The sequence below is a fragment of the Protopterus annectens genome, chromosome 3.part0 (genome assembly GCF_019279795.1).
Source record: "Protopterus annectens isolate FY-2018-M chromosome 3.part0, PAN1.0, whole genome shotgun sequence".
NCBI classification, from domain to species: Eukaryota; Metazoa; Chordata; order Ceratodontiformes; family Protopteridae; genus Protopterus; species Protopterus annectens.
The window spans coordinates 798,758,643-798,770,350 of NC_056731.1; the positions used below are offsets into that span (position 1 = coordinate 798,758,643).

An 11,708-nucleotide genomic window follows, 5' to 3' on the forward strand; every position below is an offset into this window, starting at 1 on the left:
TTTGTACATGCTCTAGAGATTACCCTGGAGCAGACTAAACCAACAGCAAGTGTTTTTGCACGGTAGCAAGCCCCCTTGTGCCCTCACACCCCCTGCTAATTATATATACTAACTCCGAGATCAGACAATCTCTGGGGAAAGGAAATATTCCCCTACTTGGGAACTGTCAATCTCGGGCACCTGTTGACTATATGTGTTGACCAAATGGCATCAATTTACTGGGTGTTGAGCACTGTCCATTCAATCCAGTGCCTGACAGTCATATAGATAAATAGATATCAAGTCCATAGCTATCCTTTTGAATAGGGGGTCAGTTACTACTATAGGTACTAGTGAGGCTTTACTAGGTTTCTGGCTGATACTTTCTTTGAGGCATTCACTCTCTGCCTTCACTTAAGCTAATATCATTAGCCAAAGGTATTGCACCTCTTATGATCAGTCTGGGGTGACAAACCTGGGTACATTTCTGACACTTGTCTCAATGAAGAAACTATTTACTTTACCCATTAGTAAGTGAGACTGAGCAGCCTGTGTGGTTTGTGTAGTCATTGTCATAAATATGAAAAAAGTAAGTGGGGAAAATAGGGATGAAGGGGTGGTAGAATGTTAAAGCACTTAAAAGAACAGAATCATTAGACTTATTGTCTTCTGATATCAAGTAAATGTAATGTAACAATGTTATGTACTACTGTATGATTACTGTATTTTTCACTGATGTATTATTTTCTAACCATAACCTGGATCTTCTTGTGGATTTGAACAGGAGGAGTTCCCCAAACTAGAAGAGAAGCAATATCCTGATTTTGTGTATGCTGTCATCGTTGTTTTAGCTGGTGTGCCCAGCTTATTTATTCCAGGCCTTGGTTTATACAGATTCTTCCGAAATCTCTGTAAAAAAGGTGATGACACCAAAGAACTGATGGGTTCCAGTTCTGTAGCAACCTTAAATGGAGACATAAAACATGAAGTATAAATAGCCTTGCCCACTGTTTGGGGAGAAATATTGGAAAAATCACCAACAGCCATCACCGAGAAACTGTTCAACAAGGAACTAAGTCTAACAGGTGCCTAAAACTGGGAGCAGTCCAACACCTCTTAACACCATATATCAGCTAGGCTTATAGCTTAGTGGCTGGCGTAGGACAGAGGAATCATAACGACAATATGGTTCAGCTAGGTGTATGTGTCTGGTATGTTTATGAAAAGTAACTTCATATCTAATAATTGTGCAATAAACCTATTTATCACACTATTCTGCTTTATGAATTATATTTGTCATACAATGTTGCAGTATAACTTGTCAGCAAATTCCAAACAATAAATAAATTCTTACAGAGCTAGGAACAAATATAAAATACTTATACTATATTTGTCTAGAAGATACAAAAAGGACATGATTCTTATTTTTTTTATGTTTTAAGTACCATTCTCAGCCCACTCCTGCATATAAAGTATTTTAATGTAGAAAAAGGCTGTCAAGTTTACCTGTTTCTTTTTTTCTGAATGTGAAAAATGGAAACTGTTAAATATTTAAAAGGTAACTGAAAGTTTTAACTGTTTATTTTTTTTCTGAATGTAAAAAAATGGAAATATTTAAAAAAAAAGTATTATGTTTTGTTTCATGCATACAAATTAAAGCTAATTCCAAAAAATGTGGAAAATATTGCAGAAGGGTAAAACAACAAACAGAGCAGCGGTATGCTATAAGGTGGTAGTATTGTCTTGTTATTGCTACTGCATTCATTTTTCAAGTAACCCAACAATGCATGTTTAAATTTCAACTTATTAGACAAACACACATTCAAGCTGCGGTGGTGCAGCGGTAGCGTTGTTACCTCACAGCAAGAGGTTCTCCCGTTCGATTCTTGGCTGGAGCGCCTTTTGTGTGGAGTCTACATGTCCTCCCAGCAGTCGAGTGGCATTTGAAAAACATGTGTAGAATGGGCGTGCCTTCATTGAAGGTTGGGCATTGAGCTGGCATCTCGGGACTCATAAAAAATCTACTGCCAATCATTAGCGGACCAGAGTTCCGCTGTGGCGACCCCTAACCGGGAAATGCCGAAAGAAGAACAACAAGACAAACACACATTCAAAATCTTCTAGCTTCACTTTCCTCTTGTCCTGCAGCCAAGCACAGAACAGATTTATTCTGCAACATCGCCCTCAAGTGCCCAGTAGCTGTAACTTCTCAAGGCAAGGAGTTCCTTACAAACTTATTTCCTGTCAGTTGGGAGGTGGTTTCAGGTTGTGCATTTATTGCTTTTATTAAACTGATCCAGAAGAGATTTCAGTCATAATTCAAAGGTATAATGACCATGTCACTTCAACAAATAGGCACATTGCTGGGAAGTATTTCCCTTGTAAGCCTTTTTCAATCATATACATCCAAGGAAAACTCTAGCACTTAAAAAAAATGTTTGTGTTCAGACTAGCCTTACGGAATTTTGTCACATCATCTCTGGAATGTGCTTATGATTTTTCAGATAAATAATTTTGGTAAATGTTAGGTAAGCAGAAAAATAATATTCTTCAGAACTGACTAGAATAAAAGATACAACTGTATACATATGTGAACAGCCTGAAATGTCCTATTTATCTTGCAATGGACCTGTAACTATGTAAATAATATACTCTTTTATACTTTTGCTCCTCAATAAAATAATTTAATTTCATAATTAGTGTTGTTTTAACAATATATTCCATTTCAATGTGTATCTGGAGATGTACAGTATTTAAATAATGCATTGCACTCAAAATATGCATTATATCACTAATGTTTTTTGTCTGTTGAATATGCATCAACTGCACTTGTCATTCTAGAGTGAGTGAATTGCAGGCTGTTGGAAGTTATCCCATGAAAGGAGATGTAATGCAGAAGACTGATAAAGAGAACCACAACAGTTTGAGCTGTAATGAAGTTATGAGTGGCTGTATTGAGCCTGCTCAAGAGTTGAGTAGATAAGTACTGGCATGCGGTATAAACTAGTATTAGTAACTAGAGTTACTAGTACTCATTTATTCTGTATACCAGTACTAGTACTAGTACCAGTCCTAGTATGTGGTATAAACTAGTGCTAGTAACTGAAGTTACTCGTACTAGTTTACATCACATGCCAGGACTAGTACTAGTAGTGGTATGCGGTATAATCTAGTACTAGTAACTACAGTTAGACAGTGCTGAAACAGGTAGAGAAAGATAAACCATGTGCCATCCTTATAAAGACCTGCAAACTTAAATGCAGCTTCTGCAGTTCAGCACAGCTATGGTTCATTTTTGTTTGCTTGCATTTTCTATGGTGGAATTAATCAATGAGCTGTTTTAATTTGGTATATAGTTCCATCCATCCATCTACAACCATAAACATGAAATGCAAAAGAGAACTAATGATGTTTATTTATATACCTGTCCATCTATCTTGCTATGTATTTATGTATTTATTTATATTTCATTGACTGAGCTTGCCTTATTTGGCAAGGCTCATTCTGAGGGGAACCCACCCAGTGAGGAAAGCTCCCATACAGGAATTTAAACACTCAGGAGAAGCAATAGTTGTGTACAACCTTCTCACATAATGACAATAGTTTACATGTATGGCTAATGACAGTTAACTACTTTGCCTGACTGAATTATTTTGTATATTTTCTGGCATTGCTTTCTGTTCTCATCTTTCCTGAAACTGTTTTTTTTATAGTTGGTGGCTTTGCAGTTGCCTGCCCCTACTGTAAAGTTAATCTGGGACACCCCTCCCAGTCTAGTGTTCACTGTACTTAATACAGAGAGAACATTTGAGAAGGCGAACCCACTTTCTCTCTCCTTGCACTTTACTAAAAAAAAAAAAAAAAAATCGCACTTTATTCATCTGCCTTTACTGTATTTGTGTTTCTTCCTACTTTATTACCTTATTTTGCTTTTGCCTCTTCTTAAAAGTACTCAATTGTATTTATTCTGCTGCATTTTTTACTGCTTGGTAGTAGCCTGATTAAATTGTAACTGTTATTCTAAGCCTGTTGGTTTAAGCATGGGCTTCAGACCATTTGTTTTACATTAAGAAGGTTTGTGGTCTGCATTGTAGTGGCAGGACAGGTATCTTACATCCTTCTAAGTTGGGAATTGCTGATTGAAGGCTCAGTGTCTGTTATTCTAAAAGTGTATTAGTTCTGGTTTAAGCACTTGGGCTTCAGGCCAGTTATTTTACATTAAGAAGGTTGTGGTCTGCACTCATGTGGGAGGAGAGGCTAGATTCTGCCCTTCTGAGCTGGGAATTTCTGGTTAAAGGCTTATTGTGCCTGCTTATTTGAACTGTTTCTTTCTAAAATTGGTGCGCCTTGTTTGCTGTAGCATAGATTATATTCAGGCCTGCTTTGTATAACTTGAGCACTAATCCAGGCCATCATTTTTGGAGAAGGTTCCCCTGCACCCTAGTGGCAGGAGTGTGCAGTTAGAACTTGTCTGATTGACGCCTGCTGGAATAGGGCTCACTTTAGAGCTTTTTTACTGGTTAATTGGGTAATGTGTTTAAATCAGTTTGCTCATTTGCTACTGTTATATTAAAAAAAATACACTTTATGCATTAGCTAGGGTTAAAATATTCCCAGCGCCATAAAGATTGTCTTCAAATTTTCCCTTAGAACTAGCCAGTTTTTTTTTTTTTAGTTTTAGCACTCAAATCTGTTTCTTTGAGCTCAGCACTTGTTCAGAACTCATTGTAAGCATGAAATAAGCTACAAATTACTACAGCACTCAACTTTCCTCACTTGTCTAGAGGAAAACAGTTTTTAGTACTTAATAAATAAGCACCTATCCAGGTATGTCTAAGGGTCATCTCCCGGTGTTTTCTCCTGTCTACCTGATGAATCTGGGCATCTTGGGGCAATGCAGCAATTACCTCATGTACACAGACAACCCTCTCCTCCTACCATCCAACACTACAACCTGTGAGAGATGCACTTATATAGACAAACCGGAAGCAAAGCTCTCTTCACCCAAGACTGAATTAGACAGTCAAGAGGAGAGAGTAAACACTTGCACCACACCACACTCATCACATAGTCCCTCAAAACCTACACCAACAAAACACACGCACAGAAACCCAAAACACACACCTACATTCACGGAGGCTCTCAATAAAAATCTGCCCAAGCAACAGAGACCTCCAAAGCAGAAACACAAGCAACCTCCACCCTCCAACACAACCCATATGACACATAGCCCACAAACTCAGTGTATCCCCCAACCACAGCCCATAAGGCATAACAATATACCCAACACTCTAGTCACAGGTGACTCTATAGTCAGGTACACTGATGTTCCACTCATCAGGCTAAACAAGGAGAAAGTTACTGTCAGCTGCCTGTCAGGTGTCAGGATCCGCCACATAATGCACACACTCAGGTCACTCCACAACAAGTACAAATATGATTCTGTCATTGTCCATGTTGGTGTGAATGACCTGAGACATACCTCCCTGGACTACATGAAAAGAGACATGGAGAAGCTCTCCAATCTTGTAGCCTAGGCAGGCATGACCCTAGCCCTGAGTAGCATCCTGCCATCACCCAAAATGATACCATAGTACAAGGACAAAATGATTGACTTCAACAATTGTCTAAGCTTCTGGTGTCATTCTAAGGGGATCCAGTATCTGTCTTCCTGGGATGACACGATCGACAGACCATGATGCTTTGCCAGAGATGGCCCGCACCTGTCGCCCTTGGGATTCCGGATACTTGCCAACCCTATAGTGCCTTTTTTAGGCAAGGTTCAAATGACAAATTCACCACTGTAATAGGTACAAGCAAGCAAAATCTGAGGGTAATGCTACTCAATACTAGAAGTCTAAACCTCAAAATGCACTCACTCGAGGCACTCCTTAAAATGGAGAACATCGACATCTGTGCAGTGACAGAGACCTGGTTCAAGGCCCCAGAGAACACCCCTGCATTACCAGACTATAATTCATACCACACCTTTCGGCCACCTAACCTGGACCGAAATACTAAAGGTGGAGGCATGACTATATTCATTAAGGATATCCACACCTCTAGGCTAGTTGCTCAGCATAATGCATCCGAGATTATCCAAGTGCAACTAACTCTGGGCAACACCACAATCCAAACTGTAGGTTGCTACAGATCCCCCACCATGCACCAGGATTCACACTCCTCATTTCTTGATACAGTGGAAAATATTAGGGTACAACCTAACACCATAATAATGGGCAATTTCAACTACCCCACCATTAACTGGGAAAACTACTCATGTACCAATTCTTTTGCTCAATGTTTTCTGGAATTTATATATTCCAATTCCTTGGATCAACTTATCCACACCCCCACCAGTGGCAGCAATATCCTAGACCTGGTCATTACCAACATGGGAAACTGGTGTTCCACACCAGAGGTCAGTTCCTCGTTGGTCAGATCCGACCACAAGCTAATCACCCTAGACATCCACATCCTGCCCTCAGCCCCCCCCCCCATTAGAGAAACCACCATAAAAAATGTCTCCAAAGCCAACTTTACGCTTCTTAAGACAGAAGTGGCAAGCTTCACGACACCCATGCAAATGGACAGTAGAAGTACGACTGCTGAATCCTACAAAAATTAACTTTATAAGCACTTACATGAGTGCATGGATTGTGCTATCCCTAACAGAACCAAGATGCTATCTACCAAAAAAAGGAAGCCAATCTGGTGGTCCCCTGCCATAAACAAACTCTACAACAGAAGAAACTGTTGCAAAAAAAGAGTAAAATCCCATGATTGGAGGAACTCCCTGGTCAGCCTCAGTAAGAAGCTGAGATCCCTCATAAACTCCTCCAAAGCTAGTTATGAAAATAAAATTGCCACTGTTTCTAAAAACAACCACAAAGCATTCTATAGCTATGTCAAGAATCTCAATGGCAACACTCAGACCTTCTCTGAGTTACAGCACAATGGCACTATATATACAGAACCAACTGATATTGCCAACATCCTGGCAGATAGGTTCAGTGCTAAATTTACCCCCCTATCACCCCCTAAAGGGCCCATCTCTATACCAAAAGAATGCAAATTTCCTGTAATCATGGCTGCACAGGTAAAAACCACACTCTCCAAAGCCAAGAACACAGCATCCATGGGACCTGACAACATCCCAGGCTGCATTCTACATGAACTACAGTATGAACTGGCACCCCACCTAAGTACCATGTTCAATCATAGCCTCACCTCAGGCTTTGTGCCCACTGAATGGCACACAGTGACAGTTATCCTATTCCACAAAGGGGATCCACCACGGACCCCAGGAACTACCGCCCCATTAGCCTGATGAGCCTGGTCTACAAGGCCATGGAACGTATCATCATGGAACTTATAAACAAAGACATTAGTAATCTCCAAACTCTGGACCCCACCCAGTTTGGGTTTGTAGAAGGCAAATCATGTCTCCTAAACCTGATAGACTTCTTTGAAGCAGTCACCAAAACTGTAGATGAGGATAAGGTAGTTCACACAGCTTATCTAGATCTCACCAAGGCTTTCAACACCATCCCCCACTCTGGAATTATAAATAAACTCACTAAACTAGGTATAAATCCCTATCTCACAAGATGGGTTGCCAACTGGCTCACTGACAGAACCCACACTGTGAAAGTAGCAGACTCCAAATCCGACTTCAGACTAGTGACAAGGGAGTACCACAGGGTTCAGTCCTGGGTCCTCTCCTGTTTGGTATAAGTACAGGCTAACACAGAAGGTGTTTGGCTAATGAATTTCGCAGATGACTGCAAACTAGGACTCATAATCGAAACTCCTAATGATGTGGGCATCTTACTAAAGGGACTCACTGAGACAGATGGCTGGTGTCAAAACCATGGCCTCGAGCTCAATGCCAAAGAGTGCATTGTTATCCCTTTTGGTAAAAACTCTGTACCCATGAACTACCACATAGGCAGTAGTCTACTTAACCCTGAAAGTGTGATAAGAGATCTTGAGACACAGGTGAACAGTAGTCTCTCCTATGATAATTACATCGCCACAGTAGTCAGGAAATCCTTCTACATGGCACACCTCATTGCAAAAGGTTTCTTATCCAGGAAAAAAGAGGTAATTGTTCCCCTCTACTCATCACTCATTAGACCCATTATAGAGTACAGTGCCCCTTTTGGTATGTACCTCACAAGACATCTACAACAACTGGAAAGGCTGCAGAAATACCTCACAAAGAGGATTACTGGCCTGAAACAGATGCCCTACACAGACCATCTCAAAAACCTCCAGCTTTACTCCATCGCATATTGCCTACTCAGAGGCGATCTCTGCCTAACATACAAAGCTATGTCAAACCCAGAGTTATTGGACATGCTCCACTTAAATAAATCTCAATCCCTCCAAGCTACATGCTCTAGGGACCTAAACATTGTCACCACAATAAACATAACATGCTGGAGGGATAGATTCCTGTCCCAGAGACTTCCCATACTCTGAAACAAACTACCTATCTCTATCAAACAAAGCTCCTCATTAGCACTCTTCAAGAAAAATCTCGATGATTGGATGGGAAATAGGAAATTCATCCCAGGGATCACTTCTGTGGCTCTGCTCAACAGGGGCACAGGAAAATCATTTTCTTGGGTGACGAAAGCCAGGGTACGTTTTTGGCTAGGCTTATATAGGCCCTAGGGCCAATAGCCTAGTACCTACCTATGAACCTATGAACCTATAATAGCTACAGATATAATGCTAACAGCAGTAAACTATTTTAACTGTTAATAGATAAACATGGTATCATAAGTTGTTTGTCTTTCGGCTTTTCCTGGTTAGGGGTCGCCACAGCGGAACTCCGGTCTGCTAATGATTGGCAGTAGATTTTCACGAATGCCAAGGTGCCAGCTCGACGTTCAACCTTCAGCTAAGGCACACCCATTTACACATGTCTTTCAAACGCCCACCTAACCATGGGGAGGACATGCAGACTTCACACAGAAGGCACTCCATGCACTCCAGCCGAGAATCGAACGGGACAACCTCTTGCTGTGAGGCATCAACGCTACCGCTGCACCACCGCAGATGTGACATATTCATCAAGTATACATACATTTTATAATTAAATCACCTTGCAACAGCTAGGAGGCAAGGAAAAAATCCATCCTGTCTATAATCTGTGACTAGACACCTTTGTATTATCAGTCTTTCTGTTCCACAAGTAAAGGCTGGCTGACTGATACAGCTAAAATAGACGCCATCAGACATGCCTCTCAACTGACCAGATTTTCACAGAATGTCCAGATTTTTACCTCATATTTTTGGTCTGTTCATCATAAAATTTGCAGTTTTTTGGCAAATCATTGTGAACTGAAGTCACTAAATAATACTAAATACAGTAGACTCTCTCTTATCTGGCCTCTGTTTAACCGGCCATCAGATTTCTGCCATATCCCTAGTAAAAAAGACAACAGAGAAGAACACTTCCACCTCGTCTGAGCTAAATAATGATAGACATTTGAGTTTTAGACTTCATATTCATTAGAAAAATGCATACTAACACAGATTCTGTTATTCTAGGTGATTTATAACCTATAAATGCTATTTTGTATGCATTTTCTGATTAACCAGCTATTTGTTTATCCAGCCTAAAGACCGGTCCCAGTGAGACCGGAAAAGAGAGAATCTACTGTAATGACAGACACTTCAGTTTCACTGTTCATATCCTTCAGAAAATGCATAAAAATGCAAAACAACTTATTCTAACAACTTTCTAAGTATATAGGACTAATATTTAAAATCTGTTCCTATTGTTGGGCCTTTGCCCCCCCCCCCCCCCATTATTTCTGGCTTTGTCCAGATTTTTTTTGCCATGTATTAGAAGTGAGTGCAATCTCTTTTCATATCAAAAGCTGCTATGTGTGATGTATTGATATATCTTCATAGATAAAATGGTAATTTCAGTACTCAGTCCCACTGTCCATGTCTATAGTAATATAGAAGAGCAGAGAAGGTAAATGTATAGGGCCTAGTGACAAATGTAAAGATGTAGATGGTAGCAGTGTATCTCTTGAAATCAGGAAATAGTCATGCTATAGGGTAATTGTGCATATGCAGAGATGGTGAGTTTGGGAACAAACAGTTTAAGTGATGACACTCTACAAGCAGGGCCCCTACATGGGTAACTTATGTTTCTCTCGACAACAGAATGGATGAGCAGGTGGAAATACAGCATGTAATGTCGATGTTTGTGCATGTTGAAGGAGTGTGTGAGCAAATGTGTGTATGAGTGAGTGCTGAATTAAACACAGTTCTTGATGGCAGAGGGGCTTCTTGACTAACCAAGTGCCAGTTCTACCACCTGTGCTAAATTACAGAATCTTTGTTACCTTGATGATTGACTCCTGATAAATGAGTCAGAAAGATATGGGCATTGCCATGGTGGAGTAGTTTAATTGTTAGTAAAAGCTCTGAGTAAACCTGCTGATTGGTGAATTTCATCAGACCCATATCGTGTAATGCTTTTTCATTATAAGTGAATGGTGATACACATGTTGTGAAATATGCTCCACACTTACATCTTGCTCTGGATACGCATGCTACAGAATGCGTTTAATATCAATGAACCACAAAGTATCTTAGACAGCAGCAGCGATATTTCTGGTTTCTGGAGTGAGGTGCTTTATATATTTTGTTGAGGTGCTTTAATATACCATATACTTTGTTCCACATTTTAGTTCACTTCCTTGACTGTCCAGTCAATGTTTATGATCAATGATTATACCTGGATATTTCTACCTAGTAACCTTTATGCACCCTGTTAATCTTTATATACAGAGAGACATGTTATTACTAATTTCTTGCAACAAGAGCTAAGCAAACGGCAATTGCTGTTTCTTTATTCAGTATCAGTAGACACTTGTTACAATTTAGTCCATCATTCAGGGTACTGAGATGAGATAGCAGGGTAACCTATATTGACCAAGTTAGTATTGGTCAGTAGGATGAGTCATCTGTGTACTTTATTAATGTTTTTTCTAGTATGATCAGCCATATCATTAATGAATAATGTGAAAATTGAGATCATTAATATTCAGCTTTATGGAATCTTTGTTGCAATGTTGTTGTTGTTGTTGTTGTTGTTTGTCTTTCGGCTTTTCCCGGTTAGGGGTCACCACAGCAGAACTCCGGTCTGCTAATGATTGGCAGTTGGTTTTTATGGTTTTGAGTTGCCAGCCCAACGCCCAGCCTTCAATGAAGGCACGCCCATTCATTCAACGCATGTCTTTCGAACACCCACTCGACCGCGGGGAGGACATGCAGACTCCAAACAGAAGGTACTCCCAACCCAAGCCGAGAATCGAACGGGAGAACCTCTTGCTGTGAGGCAACAACTCTACCGCTGCATATTGAATGGAAATTAACAGTTATATTTCTATGTGATTATTTCCATATAAGAATGCAGATCATAGGATCATAGGAGGTTACTAGGCTATTGACCCAGAGGTCATTTCAAGCCTAGCCATTTCATCCCAATGTAATACCACAGATACTCTAATCAACACCCAGGATTGTATTTAGTAATGACTGCCCATGTCGAGGAGGGTTGTGGGGGCTATCCCCGGTAAGAAGTTACAGTGTCTCATCCACTCGTCCAGGCTCCTTTTGAACAGTGTTAAGCTTTATCCACATTACTGATAACTCAAGTGAAAATGCTGAGCGTGCTGTGACTATTTATTAAATCA

At 40.2% G+C, this 11,708-nt stretch overlaps 1 protein-coding gene across 1 annotated transcript in view; it reads left to right on the top strand.

The window, feature by feature from the left end:
• The window catches only part of SLC6A19 (solute carrier family 6 member 19), a 251,135-nt gene extending 249,273 nt beyond the window's left edge, over positions 1-1,862 (top strand). The window contains exon 12 of the mRNA XM_044066125.1: positions 764-1,862. Within this exon, the coding sequence (XP_043922060.1) occupies positions 764-973 (210 nt within the window). The 3' untranslated portion in view covers positions 974-1,862. The remainder of the gene's footprint in view (positions 1-763) is intronic.
• The last annotated feature ends 9,846 nt before the right edge of the window (positions 1,863-11,708 follow it).